Here is an 18042-nt window from a genome sequence, read left to right on the forward strand (position 1 = left end):
TGCAATAGATTATTCAGTATTATAGACTCTAAGTCCATTCAAGTTGCTGTGAAGTTCATAATCTTGTCCTTATTTATGACTGTGTAATATTTCATTGTGTATACGTACCACATCTTTTAAATCCAGTCCTCTTTTGATGGGTGGCACAGTTGGTTCCATGTTTTTGCTATGTGAATAATGCTGCAATACACATGTGTGTGCAGGTATCATTTTCATAGAGTGATTTGAGTTCTCTGGGTATATTCCCAGTAGGGGAATTACAGGGATGTATGGAAGGTCGATTTTTAGATCTCTTAAAAATTGCCAAACTTTTCCATAGGGGATGTACTAGTTTACACTCCCACTAACAGTGCAGAAGTGCTCTCTTTTCCCTGCATTCTCTCCAGCATCTGTTGTTTTTTGAGTTATTGATGATTAGGCACTGTCAACTATTCCACTCTCTAAAGTAGTCCATTTGTCAACTATTCCACTCTCTAAAGTAGTCTGGGAGGTAGGTGTTAGAATATCCATTTTACAGAGGCACAGGTTGAGAAGTCCATGCGACACAGCCCATGTGAAGGATTCAGATCTAGATCTGCTTAAAGACTCAAGCACCCAATCTCTTTCCACCCTCACTCCCCCTACCCCCAGGTGCTTTGAAGGGCACAAGGAGCTACTGAGAAGCAGACAGAAAGGAGAACACTGGACAAAGAACTTCAAGTAAATGGCCTGGGGAGAAGGCCATGCCAGGCTTGTCTCTATATGGTCAAGAGGAAAGAAGAGGAATCTAGAATACCTGGGAGGAGCTTTAAAAAGTATGTTTTGTTTGCTCTGACTTATCACATAGCCCAGTGTGCTTGAGAGGGTTAACTTAGCAGGCTTAGGTTGCCCCAACTCTGCACATTCCAGGCGAAGACCTGGTCTTTGGCTCCAGGGAGATCATCTCTAAATTCTTGGAATATCTCGCCCTATAAGAATGCAATCATTTACCTGGCTTCCTTGGGTTGTGCTAGATGGTTCATGCTGTGATTTATGGTGGAGACTTTGGCCATGGGGTATCATTTTGACCTCCAGCAGGGCTGGAGACTGAGTAACTAAGTTTAGCCTCATGGACATTCTGTGCCAGCCTGACTGACCCCCTCCCCCACAAACGCCTGGACACCAAAGCTAGGTGAGTTTCTTATGTATTGTCACACAGCGTTGCTGGAAGAATTAAGTGCTGCCTATACAAATCCACTGGAGGGTACAACTGGATGCTTGTGTCTGGTCTCTCCTGAACTCTGCCCCATGTACCTTTTATCTTTGCTAGTTTTAATCTATATCTTTTCAGTGTTATAAACCATAATCCTGAGTATAGCAGCTCTTCTGAGTTCTATCAGTCCTTCAAGTAAATCATTGAATCTGAGCGTGGTCTTGGGTTTCCCCAATACATTTAAAGAAGAAACTAAATCCATACTGGTCTTCTTATAGAATGCCCAGCGATGTACATGTCTTTTTCACAGATGCTGCTAGCCATCACACTAATCACGGTCATGATTTATGTCACACAGAATTGATCACACTTCAGACCTACTACACAGAATGAATTCCCTAGGTCCCTGCAGCAATAGACTTCTCATTCAGGAATCCTGTCTCTCCCTCAGACATTTCCCCTTTTTGGCTGCCCAGCATCTAGGTTTGGGAAATTGTTTACTCTGTGCATCTTGGTGGAGAAGATTGAAAGGCTCCAACCTCCTTCGATGGTTTTCCCACCTGGGGTTCGGATACCTGAAAGAAGGGACCAGAGGATTCATTCTGGTGTAGGTGGTGGAAGAGGCAGCAAATAGGCAGACCAATATCCAGAGTCCAGCTGTGGCATCTGCAGAGTCCAGGCTGGACTGGGATGTGATTCTGGCTGCTCGACTGATCTTGTCTTCCTGCCTGCCCTACAGCTTCCAGCTACCCATCTCATCAGTAAATTACTTTCCTACTTACATCAGACAAAACCAGTTTTTTTTTACTGAAAACTATAGATGCTGATTGAGATACACTATCCTCTAAAAACCACTTAGCTCCAGTCAACTTCCCTTCTTTCCTCTCTCCCCTACTCCCGGGGGCGGGGGGGCAGAAACTTTCAAGAGGTAGATGGGTGGAAAGGAAATGTAATTCCAAGTTTAGAGGCAAAGTTGAAGAAATGTGGGAAAAATTTCTCTCTTTACTGAGAACTAGGAGATAGGCTGATGGCTTCAAAAGTAACTAGTAATTCCAGCATCTCATAAAGTCTTTTTTAAAAAAATTATTGTCAGTAATAGGAGAAAAAGAATAATTGCTTCCCTCTTTTTCTCTTCTGAGTTCTCTTCTTTTTTCTTCTCTACCCAGCTCTCAAAGCACATACCTTTGGCCTACATATGATTGAAATGTTTGCTATCTATTTTCTTCTGGGTTTGCATTTTCAGTTGGCTATCTATGTAAGAATTGTACTCTTTTTTCCATACAAAGTCAGAGGATAAAATATTGCTCTCCATCAAACACTGCAGCTTCCACCCTTACCCCTCCACACCCCCAAGCAGACACAATTGTTTAAAACACACAACATGATCTTCTTTATTTAATTGTTTAATCAGTTTACATTCCACAACTGACAGATTATTTATTTTTTCCATGAACAAGTCATTTAATTAATTACCAGACACTTTGTTTTTCTTCAATCGATGGAAATACAATATTTCTGCCAATTCAAAAAAGAAAATTGCAAGATGCAGTCAGTTTCAGTGAAGTCCCCAAATGCTCTCTGCTTTCTCAGTCCTTTCAAAGTCACAGGAACCTGGCAATTTCCCTTTTCATTCCCCCCTCCCACTTCTCTGTTAAATTCACCTCTCAGAATATCACAAAGGTTTTAAGATCTGCTTTGAATCACCTTTCCTGTAATTAATTAATTATGAGAAGGAACAGACAGTACAATAGATCTGATAAGATGTAGCATTCTTGTTAAGATTAAACAACACAGTTATTCACATCGTATCAGAACAAATTAACATAATATTGAGTCTTATTTTAGCACCAATAACCACAGGAATTGCTACCTCTAGGGGTAGAGGCGTTGTTAGAATCCCGCAGTACACACCACTTCTTGCCTAACCAATCAGAAAGCCCTATGCAAATTAAAGGTACATAAATTTATATTGACTGAGCAATAATCGAGTGGGCCATAAACACTCCAGGTGTTTGAGAGTTTTGCCGGTGATGGTCCTTGTCTAATGACCACATATAAAACATACTCACCAAATAAGCTCATTTTCCTTTGCTCAGTAACATAGTGCCCAGAATGTTATATTTTAAGCAAATCAAAGCTTGTCATACTGGTTCTTTGAGATTTCAGAATGACCAGGGATTGGTTGTTTCATTTTATTCTGTTCTCTACACTAAGATTTTGATACTTGTCTTTATCCCAAACAAAAGAGGTTTCTTCAATCTCCAAGCAGGAAGGAGAAGTAGACATTGGTGGGCCAAGTCCCAGTACAAGGTTAGAACTTGTCATCATCACTGCTACCTCCTAGTAGACCCAGTCTGCCTATGGCCACTGTTCTTCCCAGGGTATCTCCTCTTTAGCATTTGACTTTAAGACAAAAATTAAGGGAAATTAAGTGGTTGAGAAGACAGCCCCAAATATTAGTGAGAAGATTTTAGCAGGTGACTGGACCAGATGACAAATGTTATAGAGATCTCACTCTCAACAAAGAGAAGGACTGCCTGCCTCCTCCCCAGTGTAAGAAAAAGGGTCTCTGGATACTGGGAGGAATGGTGGCTAATACTCCTGCAGCCAAAGAATGTGACCTGTTTTGATCTCTAGGACCAGGACAGGTCATCAGGGCCATGCCCAGGGGCAGAACTGACACCCTTTGGGGCAGATGGGACATATACACAGGAGTGGTCATCTCCTCTTACTAAGCAAGTGAAGCAGAACTTCCAGAGGCTGAGAGAGCAGCCTGGACATAGCTCTGTGCTTTCTAGGCCAACACAGCCTCCTGCCTCTGTCAGTTTTGACGAAAGCTATGATGAGATCTATCACACTGAGAGAACCATCGGGAGCGGCATCCCATCAGTCTCCTAATGAAGAGCCTACCTCTGTGCTGTGCTAAAGGGCAGCCAGTTGTCACTGGAAATGTGGCTGGTCCAAATTGAGATGTTTTACTAAGAGCAAAATTCACACTGAATTGCAAAGACTTCATTTGAAAAAAATAATGAACATAAAATATCTCAGTGATTGTTTATATTAATTCTATGTTGAGGTGATAATATTTTTGATATGTTGAGTCAAAATGTAGTATGAAAATTAATCTCATCTGTTTCTTTGGACTTTTAAAAATGGGGCTACTAGGGTATTTTAAATTGCATATGTGGCTTGCATCATGTTTCCACTGGATGGTGCTGGTCTAAATTACCTTCCCGAAGTTGGTCCTGCAGATTATCACTGTGGACCATTAGAGGAGAGGAAAGTTTGGACTGAAGGTGCCTATAGCCACAGAGTGGAGGAGGGGATTGAATCACTGGCTAAGCTTGGTGTGCCTCCGCTTTCTGGGGTAGCCAGTCTTGTCCATCCTGGAGAGAGACAGCTCTTTGTGCTGTAGGACTCCCCATTCTCCGTTCCTCTTTCTCACTTCCTTTCACTTCAGAATGACTGCTTTAGGAATCCTTCTCTGCTTCCACGCTGAAGATTCTCTGGGGATTCTGCCATTTCTCCTCCTAAAAGCTCCCTTATCCCTATCTCCACTTCCAGCCACATCTGCCCACTACCTTCACCCCTCCAACACCACTGCTGTCTTTCTAATTTGGTAGTATCTCTTGGCCAGACTCCCTGCTTCTGACACTCTAAGCCACATTTGTATGGTGAGTAATAGATTACAAAGTAATTCACATACACCATCTCCTTCGAAGCTCTTTCTCCTACCCGAGTCCAGTGCAGCAAAGCTCTGTCAATATAGAGATAGTAAAATGACATCATCAAAGTGGGTGGGAAAAGGCATCTGAGAATGAAAAGGTAGATAGAAGGCTCTGGATTTTGAGCGCCAACTGGCTGTAAGCTTGAGGTTACCTTCTGAGGACTGAAAGTTGGGCCAGGAGTAGCAGGGAGAAAAACTCTCTTAATTATCTCCATGCAGTAAACAAATAACAGCATGGGCTCAAAGTCTCTCTAAAAATAGCAGCAGAATAGACAAGGAGACTTGGCACCCCAGGAGCTCTGGAAAACCCCCTGCTCCTCATTTGGCTGAGAGGATGTGTAGACGTGGTGAGGTAACAAGACTCACCTGAGGCCCCGAGTGAGCCAATGACATAGCTACTCATGCCCCCCTACAGTAAGTCTTTGTGTTGACCTTTGCCATGATCTTTACCCTCTAGACTTTGATGATTTGATTTTTGGGAAATATATTTTACTTTAAAGGCAAAAATCTTTAAAAACAGAGTTCTAAGCAGACACGAGTGACTGTGAGAGAAACAACCAGAAAAAAACTCCTGTGCCAATGGTTTTCTTCCCTTCAAATCCCACCTAGAGTTAGGATTTTAAGGGCAGTCCACATAAATCCTCAGAAAACTGAGGGCTACATCATTACATTTGTTTAGTCTCAGTATCCTTTCCCTTTATTTTCAGCTTCCACTTTTATTTATACATTTTTACAGATAGTCTTGAATAGCAAAACAGTCACACCATGGGTAGAAATGGGGAAGGAGTATGAGAATGAAGCCATGAAAGCTCTTTACATGAAAGGCATTATCACGCTCAAAACACAGACACACTGGAACATACAGACTGGCAAGTGTCTATGGACGATCCAGAAAGAAAAGGAAAAGCTTAGCTAATGAGAGAAATGGGGTTCAGGAGAGGAGAGAGGGACACGGGGTTCCTCAAGGAGCAATGCCCAGTCCTTGAGAATGAAGAGTAGGAGTTGCAGTTGCTGAGGTTGGTTTTTGTCAACGGGATGCCAGCTTTGAACTACTGCTGTGCAACTCCCATGCTTAGAAACAGTTTTCTGTTTCTCACAACTGAATAAATGCCACCCACCTACAGTTGAGTGGTTCTCCATTACTGGTTGGGCTCTAATGACTTGGACTTCCCTTGGAGAAAGTCTCACCCTAATATTGAAACTTGATCCACTGCAAAGCAGAAAATGTAGAGACCCTTTGGGAATACATTACTTTCTTGTTTAGAATCTAGGATTCTGTTTTTCCCAAGCAGGGTCACACCCAGAACATGTCTTAATGAACATACCACACAAAGGACTTCCTATAACAACCCATAAGCTTTTGGTGAAGCCAATGGCTTCACCAACTGACAAAAGAAAGATCCTAGCCCCTTGAAAGATGTTCTTATCTTTAACTTGAAAAATCATTAACACCTTTCAGAACCTAATTTGTTCCCAATTGGGAATGTACAGCTAAAAAATTAAGAGAAGAATTATTAAAAAAAAAAAAAAAGGAAGTGGGAGGGTATTAACCATGTGCCTTGGTTAATAGTTAACAGTTTTAGCTCATATATGCTATTTGCCCCCATGTGGTTTACCCATTTTATCACTTCTAGGAATAATCAAGATGGATACAAGCGCATTTGCAAAATTGGCTTTGGACAAAAAGAAGGAAGTCTGGGAGCGGGATAAGTAAGTTAAGGAGCCAGTTTCTCTGGCGGACCTGCATGAAGAATAGAATCCCTTAAGTGTGCTTAAGTTGGATAGGTGTGGTCCTGCTCAGCAACCAAGATGACCTCTCCCTTTAGATTATCCTTTTAGCAGTGAGGCACAGAAACTCGATGGGAGGATTCCATTCCAGCAGGGGCTCTGCTGGGGCAGGATCATTTGAATAGTGCATAATTCACATGACACTTTGCATTTGCAAATCACTTTGCAATTTCTTTGTCACTCTTAATATACCATGAGGTAAGTATTATCACTATCCTCATTTTGTAAATGAGGAAGTTCAAGTATGGAGAAGACACAGTGCCCAGAGTCACAAATCATCTTAGAGCAGAGCTGAAATAAAATTTACAGTAACTGCATTGTACAAGTATAGCTTAATGAGTGAGTTACTCTGGCTTCAGTGCTCTTACACCTATGAATAGATTGAGATGGCACCTAAAAAAAGAAGAAACAGAACAGAGAAAGAAAGAAGTAACTAAATTAAGAAAAGAAGGAAGGAAGGCAACTAGGATATTTAAAATTGCATATGTGGCTTGCATCATATTTCCACTGGATGGTGCTGGTCTAAATTACCTTCCTGAAACTGGTCCTATGAATTATCACTGTGGACTATCAGAAGAGAGGAAAGTTTGAATTGAAGGTGCCTATAAACATGGAATGGAGGAGGAAGAAAGGAGAAAAGGAGAGGGGGAGAGAGCGAGAGCAAGAAAGAGAAAGACACACAGAGAGAGAACATGAACCAAGAACCAGACAGCCCCAGATAGGAATCTTGCCCTATTCCACATGCCCCGAAGCTCTGGCACTGAGATTTTAGGCCTCTTTGCTAGCTTTGGGGGCTCAGAGCTCCTGCTGCCAGGAACTATCAATTCAATGCAGACCACACTGGTCTTGTGGCTGTGCACTGCCCATCTGGCCCCTGCTGCCAACCCAGAGACAACCACTCACTGGGCAAGTTTTGGGCTTATGGCCATTAAAATTGGGCACACTGTAGAGGCCTCAGAGTGATAGAATTATGAGCAATCTTTTAGTCTTTTTTGTATTTTATTTTTCTAATTTTATACAATGAGCAAGTATTATTCAGGGGGAAAAAATCCAATAGCTAATAATAACATATTCTGAGAACTAGAAATAATGTTTAAGAAGCATTTTGCACCATGGCAGCATCAATAGAAAGATGGCAAAGCCCCAGAAATTGAGTGCTTTGAGAGACCCCCAGAATCATTTGTATACATCAGTTCTGGTAGGAGTGTTTTAAAATCTGTCCCCTTACTCTACGCATACCAGCTGGAAGATGGCACAGAGGCAACCTGACTGGTATGCACCAATTATTTCTATTTGTGGTGAAACCACCTCTTACTCTGCCTCATCATATTTCCCTGGACAGGGCTGGATATGTTCACTGGGATGGTCAGTTCCTGGAGCAGAGGGAACATTTTCAGAAATACAGCTTCATTCTAACTAAAAGAACCTAGTATCCCACACAAACCACATCAAAGGATGACCAGAGTATATTTCTTCCCACTCTTCTCCCCAGATACTTGAAAATCAGTTAATTAAGACTCTCAGCATAAGCCAGGTGAAGATGGAGTCCATTCTAAATGCCTCTGGGTGATGTACTTGGGTTCATTTTTCTGAATTTGACTCAGGTGGGCAGCTTTGGCAACCTAAGCAGCACATCCTCCCACTAAATCAGGACAGCTACCCATGGTGTTTTTGTTCCAGGCCTCTTAAATCATGAGTGTGGGTGAATATTGAGATATATGGCCCAGTCTCAGAGTCTCAGGATAGCCTCTCCTCTTATCACAGGAAGGGTAAGCATTGCTAGGTGGAACCACTAACCCACCATGGCACAATATGCCAAAGGGCACCTGCGCCCAGGGTGATCAAGGAAGGTTTTGTCTTGATTTGGAGGATTTGTCCAGTCTTTGTGATTCCATGGTCCCTGAAGTTAAAAGTGTAGCACTGTTGAAAGGTTATGGCTGGTAGGAGGGTTGAAGCTGGAACAGGCACAGATGTTTATTTTTCCATTTTCATGCCAGGGAGCTACAGACCTCCTTATGAAACCTACAGCCAAAGCAAATAAGGAACAGAGCTGCTTGGAGTTGACAAGCCTTTGTAGAGAGAAATTGCTGAACTATTTTAAGTGACCAAATGATGTAGAAGGAAAGTAGGAGTGAGTGGAGAGAGAGGAAAAAGAACACAACTCCCCAAATCAGAAAAGAAAGACACAGACCCCTTTCCAGGCAGACATCCCACTTTCCCGAATCCCCAGTCTAGTAGGGTAGGGAAGGAAATGAAAGTTGAAATGGGGCCCATGCTTGACACTGACTCTCATGAAGCTCAAGGCACATATATGTTCATATATCTATAAAGAATTTGAACTTGACCCAGGGTTGGGACTGGGGTTTTTAGTGAGGCCACTGACTTTAAATCCTTTCAAAAAGATTGGACTCTACTTTGATTTGGAGTCAGAAGAATCTGACTTTACAGATGCTCGCAAGTTGAAGTTCCCCTGTTCCTTCTCCTTCTTATCTTCCTCAGTCAGCCTGCAGCCAGAAAGCTTCAGTAAGTACATAATCACATGTTTTAATCTATGTTCAAGCCCTTATGCTGGAGGAATCGAGGTCACCTGGGAAGTTCTCCCACCCATTGGCCAGGACTTGTCATCCGTGCAGGATGAGGCTGAGTATGTTTTTGCTCTCAAGCAGGATTAGACCTCAGAATGTGTGTATCTGTACCTATCTGGCCCCACTACCAAGAAAGCCACTCTTAAGCCCCTGCTGAGCTGAGGGTGAGTTGAACCACAGTGGCTTACATCTTTCCTTGGAGTCTTCCTAACATTTCAGGGATGCTCGAGTTTTCAAAGGGATGCAGTAAGCTTTAAGTTCTGTCACAAAGATAAGTAAATGGATAGCGCAGATAGTCTATTTATGGAAAGTATGCGATATTTTTAAAGCAGTTAATAATGATAGGTCTTTGAGCCAGTATCCTTGAACATGGTTACTTATGAAAAGTTTAAATGGTTGATAGCAAACTGACCAATTTAGAATCCCTCCCACACTTTCCTGCAACTTGAAAATGCTGAAATTTAGGTCTGGTCATAGACAAGGCCTCTGCTCCAAATGGATGCTTGTGGACACCTGCCTGTCCCTGTCTTGACAGAGCCCATTCAAGACACTTGGAAGGAAGACACAAGGCCTCTCAATCTGAGATACTTTTTTTTCACTTTTCCTTAAGCCCAAGTATGCCCTTCCCCTTAAGGGAAAAATCTAACGTTTCAAAAATTAAAAATAAAACTCCCAATTGAAAAACTGGGTTTTTCCTGAAAAGTATTTTCCTTCTCATAGAATAAATCTTGTGTTTTAAAAATAACCCTTAGAACCTCAATTGGAAGCTTACAGCATTTCCTATTGTCTACCTTACCCCATCTCCCAGCACACCTATACACCTGATGCTCACACAAGAGATCTTATGCAGAAGCTGACCAGTGTCCCTGGCAAGGAAGTCTTGAGTAGTGCATCACACCTGTGTGCAGGTACATATTGACACAAACATACACAAAATGCACCAGAGAGATACACACATACAGAGACCCACATTCACGCCCACTCGTGCACATCAGATGTCACATCAAACATCACAGCATATCCAGATAGGAACTGCACACACGGTCAAAAGAGCAGATGAGGGTGACAGATAGAAGATGAGTGGTCACCAAGCAAGAAAAGGCAGAAATTGCTAGGAGGACAGGTTGGAAGACAGGTGAATGAAACGGCACACGGCGGTGGAAGAAAGGTTGCTAAGTAGTTGGCAACACTCCCATAGCGTATTTGTTTAGGAAATAACAGCATTCTCTGCTACGTGGCTGACCATGGCTACACTGGCTCAGGGATTCTCACCTTGCCTCCCCAGGGTGGCTCAGCACCGGCTGGGTCACTGCAGTGACCGTAAGCCACTCCTGTCCACTCTGGTGCACTCCCTCCCCCACAGAGTTTACAACTCTGGCTGAGTTCACTCTCTGACACCGGCAGTTCCAATTTGCTCAAATGAGCCCAAGACACTGGGGTGGATTTATTCCACCTCTTCTTGGGTGCTAGCCACTGAGACAGCTTTTTTGGGATTCATGGCCTTGAATATCAAGTGGAAAAGGAAGAGGTTGGAAAGAGTCAGGAGTTCTCCATAAATTTACACAATATCATACAAACTTGAGCCCATGGGAAATGGAGGTACTTTCTCTGCATGTAACCCATTTCCTTTCATTTGTACAGAGGTTCCCCCCAGGAAAAGGGCAGATGTCCAGTGACAAAGGACAGTTTCCAAGACGGAGAGTGAAGGTCTTGTTTGGTATATGCACTTGTACAATAGCAACCAGAGGCAACATTCCTTCTCCCTCCTGAACCATGTGTTCTCCCTCTTCCTCATGGCTTCTGTGCCCAGTTGTGTTTTGAACTTCCAAAATTAGAGGACTAAATCCTGCAGTGTCCCAGAACTGTAATGTGAAGAACCACAGGGTCCTCTGGCCCAGTAGCTTTGTTCTTGGTTCTGCCCTCTGGGAATTTCAGCTGTACCAAAAATAATAATTAAAAAAATACAACACAAACAATAAAACCCCACACTCAGAAAACATACACCACATGCGCACGTGCACACAAACACACTCACACACACTCCAGGGATCTCTAGCTGCAGAATTGGCACCCACATAGGCCTGCCCCTCATGACTCTTTTCAGGTCTCTGGGCTTCATCTGGGACCATGAAATCACTACAGTGATAGAGAGACAACAGTCATAATGCAATATTTTCATTTAAAAGTTGGAAACTAAAAAAAAGAAACCACTCAAAGTATACACACACACACACACACACACACACACACACACACAAACACACATCACAGCATTACTCCAAGGCTCCAGTCTGCCCAGGGAGTGCAGGTGCGGCTAGGGACAGGGCGGCCTCTTGTTTCACTGGGTGTAAGGCAGCTGGAAGGTAAAACTGGGTTTTCTGAGCATCCACTGAAGTGTCCTTTCATTGATGCGGATCTTGCCTCTCAGCGTGTTCTCTCCCCTTCCCACCTCTGAAACTTTGTCCAAAAATTTGGCAGCAAAGAGAAAACTTCCTTCTCAGTTTGTTTTCTCTTCCACTCCTTGTGTGTTGCTGGTGGGCCAGGAAGAAAGTCAGAACAGGAAGAGCAGGAGAAGAAATGATTCTGAAAATGGCCTCAACGATTTGGTTACATTCTATGAACTAAGAGCTTTGTTTCCTTGTGATATGACTGGTGGGGGGTGACGTCCTCTCCTGCTGGCCCAGTGGGTGGCACTTCCTCCTCTACATCTTGCTGCCTCAGGCCACTGCCACTGTCCCTTCACCACCCTGTCCTCACGAGTGATGGGAATCAAGACGCTATCGCAAGTGGTGATGTTCACTCTGTCTCCAAGAGACCATGAAGCCAAAAGTCAAGAAGTGATGGAAGAGCCACAGGATGGGAACACGTCCCCCATCTTGGAGATGAGGCAACACAAAGTCCGGCGAGATGCAGGTGCCTGAGACAACTCAACTCTACCTTGGCACTGGCATCATCTTGATTGAGTTTTGTTTTATATATGTATATTATATATATATTTATATATATATATATGTGTGTGTGTGTGTATGGGTTTGTTTTTTAGCACACTGTCCCATTCTCGGGTCTGGATTTAGGGCAGTTGGTCCTCGGGACAGGTTGGACAGAGGGGGCCAAGGTACAGAAGAATCCCGAGATTAGTGTGAGGCCCAGGCCCCCCCACGCACAGAACATGGACCATCCGTAGCCGTGGCTAATGTCATCAGGGAGTCCATACAGGTAGCGTGGGTAGCGTGACAGCTCAAAGTTGATCCCGGCCACACAGGTGCACAGTGAGATGATGCAGAAGGTTCCTGGAGGGCAAGGTGAAAAATATGGGGAAGGGTAATGGAGAAGGAAAGGGAAGTGGAGAGAGAGAGAGAGAGAAGTTAGAATTATTATATTTTCAATTTTCTTGAGTAGGCAAAAGCAGAAGATACAGGTAAGAGCAGATTATTACCAAAGTCAATATCTGGAAATATTCATGGGGAGGAGAAGAGTATTAAGGGATCATCACTTCCTTATTCTCCAGTAATTGCCAAATCTTGGACAACCTTGGGAAGACTTTCCTTTGGGAAAACACTAAATAGATATCTCATAGGTGTTTTTTGTAGGGTGGAGTGAGGCAGAAGGGCACTCAGTTCTTTTTCCTAAAGTATTTTTAATTCACCATTTTTCTTTGGAGATACAGAAAGCATCTCCCATCTGCTATTTCTTTAAAGAGAAAAGCATGTTTTTTCTTTCCTATACACAGCATTTTATACAATATTTGACTTTCCTTTCATTTGTTCACCAGCCACTCTTTCATATCCTGAAAACTCTTTCCTCTTCCCTGTAAGACATTTCCCAAAGTGTTCTCTGTGAAACACTAATGCTATGAGATATTCTTTTCAATGCAGAGTCAAAACACTGGACACCCTGCACATGACTTCTCACCCATGAAGACCCATAATCCACGTTAATACAAGTCAGCTTGCCTAACCTAGTTTTATGAAGTATTTCATAGACTTATTGGGTGATGAGAACTCCTCTTAAAAACATTACTCTTATTAACCTCCAATGAGAAGACTGCTGTAAGAGGTAGAATGTTATAAAATGGTTTAGAATTATAAACCCATTTTAAACCAACACAACACGTATTTGGTGGATCTAGGATGAATTCAAAGTTTTCCTCCATATTTGCTGTGTCTTATGGTTCTCACATAACCACTGACATGAGGTCTATGACCAGAATAAATATGTCTCGTTTGGGAAGGCTTTCACTGAGTTGGAGCAATGAAAGAAAGAAGGAGGAGAGGCATATTTCTTAAGTGGAGGGAACCAGAGGAGGTTTTATATCTATTATACATACAACAACAACAACAAAAACCTCTTGCTGTTTAATAACCAAGTTCCTTTAAGATTCAGTCCTATTTCTTCCAGACGTTTCCTGGAGGACAAGGGAAAAAATATGAAGTAGAATAATGAGACTTATGAGCTTGTGATAATTTAAATGGCCACAGTAGCAGCAGTTGAACCTAACATGTATTAAGGGTTATGTGCTGGGAACTGGTAAGCGCGTAACACATATTGAACATTTAATTCTTAAGACAACTCTGTGAGGTAGTTAGATGATTATCCCCATTTTACTGATAAGGACAATGAGGCCCAGAGAAGTTAAGTCATTTGCCTAAGATCACATAGCTAGTAACTGGTGGAGCAAGGCTACAAATTCGGATGAGCTAGTTCCAAAGCTTGCTGTCTTATCCACTACATTACTGACGACTGGGTCAAGCAAGGTGGGTTTATTCATGGACTTCCCCTGTTGTACACCTAGGTTCCAGCTGAATTGTCTATTTCTCAGTGAGAGTTAGGGCAGTTTGCAGTCTTGGAGGACTGGTTAGAGTCCTGAGCCCCACCCCAATAGTTTCTGCTTCCATAGGTCTAAGTGGAGGCTGAGAATTTGTGTTCTTATGTTTTTAGGTGATGTTGATACTACTGGCCTGGAGACCATACTTTGGAACCAGGGGGTTAGAAAAAAAGTTTTTATTAGAGAAACCTGAAACTTAAAAGGCCAAAGTTCAGGTCACAGAGGAAGAAATAAAAATTGGGCAATGAACGTGAAAAACGCCCAATTTTACCAATAATCAGAATTGAAAATTAAAAGCACAGTGACATAGTATAATCTATCAAATTAGAAAAGTTTTATTTTGTTTTTCTCTGTTGCTTTCTTTTTCTAATGATCATCTCCATCTTTCAAACTAGCAAGGGAACAGTAATGTGGACCACCCCGCAGACTCTAGTGGAAGCGTAAGCTGATGTTTCCTTATAGAAAACTGATTTTTTTTTTGAGTTGGAGTCCCACTCTGTTGCCCAGGCTGGAGTGTAGTGACACGCTCATGGCCACCGCAGCCTCAGATCTACTGGGTTCAGGCAATCCATCAGCCTCATCCTTACAGTAGCTGGAACTACAAACGCATGCCACCATGCCTGGCTAATCTTCTGATTTATCGTAGAGACGCGGTCTTGCTGTGTTGCTCAGGCTGGTCTTGAACTCCTGAGTTCAGGCAATCCTCTCGCCTCTGCTTCCCAAAGTGCTGGGATTACAGATGTGAGCCACTGCACCTGGCCAGAAAAGTGATCTTTAAAATATTCATACGTTGACCTACAAATTTCATTTTAGGTTAAGAAAATAATCCCACCTGGGGACAGCGTGTGTGTGTGTGTGTGTGTGTGTATGCATGCGCATGCAGAGATGGTCTTGCTATGTTGTCCAGGCTGGTCTTGAACTCCTGGCTTCAAGCAATCCCTCCACCTCGGCCTCCCAAAGTGCTAGAGTTATGGGCAAGAGTCATTGTACCCAATCAGGAATAAAAATTTAGATATGAAAATGTTCCTATAGTAAGGGTGTATTGAGGAATGGCTGTCGGAGAAGTCAAAGTGAGCCCCAGATATCAGGGTGAGCACAATTTTTAGAGCTAAGAAGTTCTAAGCACTTTGATGACTGCAACCTGCATTTTCTGGGACCACTAAGTCAGAAGTGTACAAGAGAGCCCAAAGGTTGGGGGACCAGTTAGGAGGCTGCTGTGGTCTTCAGGGAAAGGGAAGGATGATCTGAAAGGTGGTAGCAGAGCCAGGGGCTCCTGACGGCTTAGTGGATGATTATTTAGTCAATGACTGTTTCTTGGGACAACTGAAAACAGTGAGTTGAGGGTGACCTGGGTACAGTGACAGTATGACTGAAATGCATTGTGTGTGCTGTGTGTATATGTGTGTGTGTATTTGTGTTTGTGCATGTCTGTGTATATATATGTGTGTGTAGAAACAGCAACAGTGTTACTATACAACTGGCACCATCATTGCCTATGAAACAGTGGTCCTAAGCTTGTGGAAGTTAGGAAGCATCCCAGTTCCCCCATGTTGAGCTCTAATGCTCAGACTGAATTATCTGATGGAACCCAGGGTGGGTAAGTCCTCAGCCTAGATATCCTGCATCAGAAGCTCTCGGAGAGGAGTGTGGGAATCTTGAGTTTTCAAAAGTTGCTCAGATGACTTCTGCTGGTCAGCCTGTTTGAACCCTTGTGCCAGGGCAGAGGTGCTTTATAGCATCTGGAGACGTGATTCCAGGTGGGAAGAAACAAGGGCAGGAGAGAGGAAGGAGGCAGCCTGCAGGGTGCAGCCAAGAGCAATGGCCTGGGGTGGGAGAGCAAAAGAAGGCTGTCTTGTTTGACATTAGTTTCAAATAATTCAGGGTCCAACAAATGCAAGCTGGCCTGCTCATGCCTCACCTACTGTGGGTATGCTTCAATTGCTGGTTTGGAAACCTATCATTGGATGTGCAATGGTATAATTTACTAAAATTTAGATTTAGGACAGAGAATGGGTGGGAGCAGTGGTGTGGGTTCAAGTTCAAGCTGCCCTTGGGATATTCAAGACACTAGGATACATGGATCTGAAGCCTGGTAGAAAGATCTGAGCCAGAAATGTGTTCTGAGTCATCATCTCATAAACTGAAGCTCTGGATGGGATTGAGGTCACTCAAGGACTTTATATAAACGGCTTCTACATAGGATACTTTAAAAAACAGAGACATTTCTTCTCATCAGAAGTTGTGCTATCCTCCTGTTGAAGTCTAGGGATTTGTTCTGGGAGAGAAGGTCAACCTCAAGGAAGCTATGGTCTTCCCAAAAGGTCAGCAGCTGACCAAGATGGAGATACAATTCTCATAGCATATTCCACAGCAGGGTGGGCAAGACATAAGACATGAAGAGATAAAGTCCACATGGACCTAATTACCCAGTGAAAAGGACCCAACTTCTTCCTAGATTCCATCTTGTTATGTTATGCTAATGGCATTCATAGGGGGATCTTCCTGCCTTTGCTTCCTATTAGTTGTTCTGTGACACTGGAAGCTTTTAAAAACTTCTTCTCTGTGTTAGCTCCTGTCAATATTCCTATAGATAAGAAAACACTTTTATGGCTCTCACTTGAGCTAGCCCTTTAAGCAGGCCACCCATGCACCTCACTAGGACATTCTGCATGACATACACTACTGTTTTGTGTTCTGAGCAAGGATCGGTGCTTTTATGTACTTCTCCCCATCGAAATTTAAGTTAGAAAATGTGTGTTAATAGTTAGAAATAGGCAGATGCCGGCACATAGTAGATCCTTGATAAATGAACTGAATAGATGATGTGTTGCCACTGTTCCTCAGGACCATATTCTGACTGTTTGAATAACGATGTGCTTTGACAAACACTGATTGAGTCCTGGGGAGTGGGGTACAAAGGAGAGCCAGATGGGCAGGGACCCTGCGTGACACAGCCTTCTGTCTGGTGTGATGAACACAATTTTCTGTATGGGGTGCAGAATTCCCCTCATCCCCACTGACTCGCTGAGTCTAGAGGGGTCCTCTGAGAAACTAAATACAGATTTTAAATGGCTCTGCTGGAAAAGACGTCTCAATTAAAAGACAGCGATCGACCAGACAGCACAGGGAATCACAGCCTCCTCCATTTAACCAAAGTTCAGCAGTCCCTTGTGCAAGTGGCATAGGGCTAGGGAGAGCTATAAAACACACAGGGGACTTCTGCTCAGAAAAGAGTCCACATGAAGTCCAATCTAAGGGAAAGATGGTATCCTCCTCTTCCCTGCAGCAGGCCATGGCCTCTAAGGCTAGGTCTCTAGGAGATGCCATTTTATTTCTCATGAGCACTTATTGCCAGATAAGTGAGGCTCCAAAAAAGGCAATAAATAGTGAAAACGCAATCATATTGCCTTAGCAACACCCCCCATGCGTTGGGATTTGGGCCCAATGCCAACCAGTCTATAATACTAACTGTAATTAGAGTATAGCAATGAAACGAAAAGAACTCTGCCCACAAGCCCTTCCTTTCAGAGCAAGGGTCTACAACATGCAACATATTCTGGCTGTGAGCAGAGCCAGTTGTAACCCTGGCCAGGGCAATCAGGACAGTAGCAGTGGTGGCTGGTGGTAAGCAATGTTGGGTCTGGGGCAAGGGTAGGTTCTTGTGATGGGGCAGAAGGAGGGGGAAGTTCCCATGGCAGTGGGTGCCCTGGTATGCAGGAGAACTCATCAGCAAATATTTGTTTGGGTCCTTCTATGTTTGGGTCCATCATTATCCTAGATGTTAGAGGAGATAAAAGAGGGAATAACACATGATCCCTGCTCTTAAGTATCTTTGATTAAATTTAAAATAAAAAACTAAAAAAGGGCTTATAATCTAGGAGGGGATATGAGACATGCGTAAATGAAAAGTTGAAGAGGAAGTGAAAATACACCAGCTTGGAGACTG

At 43.1% G+C, this 18042-nt stretch overlaps 1 protein-coding gene across 1 annotated transcript in view; it reads right to left on the minus strand.

Moving 5' to 3' along the window:
• Positions 1 to 5556: 5556 nt before the first annotated feature.
• Positions 5557 to 18042, minus strand: part of TMEM178B (transmembrane protein 178B) — a 394222-nt gene continuing 381736 nt past the window's right edge. The window contains exon 4 of the mRNA XM_008051101.2: positions 5557 to 12561. Within this exon, the coding sequence (XP_008049292.1) occupies positions 12311 to 12561 (251 nt within the window). The 3' untranslated portion in view covers positions 5557 to 12310. The remainder of the gene's footprint in view (positions 12562 to 18042) is intronic.

This window comes from Carlito syrichta, unplaced genomic scaffold, assembly GCF_000164805.1.
Source record: "Carlito syrichta isolate Samal-C Ts95f unplaced genomic scaffold, Tarsius_syrichta-2.0.1 Scaffold163527, whole genome shotgun sequence".
In the NCBI taxonomy this organism is placed as follows: Eukaryota; Metazoa; Chordata; class Mammalia; order Primates; family Tarsiidae; genus Carlito; species Carlito syrichta.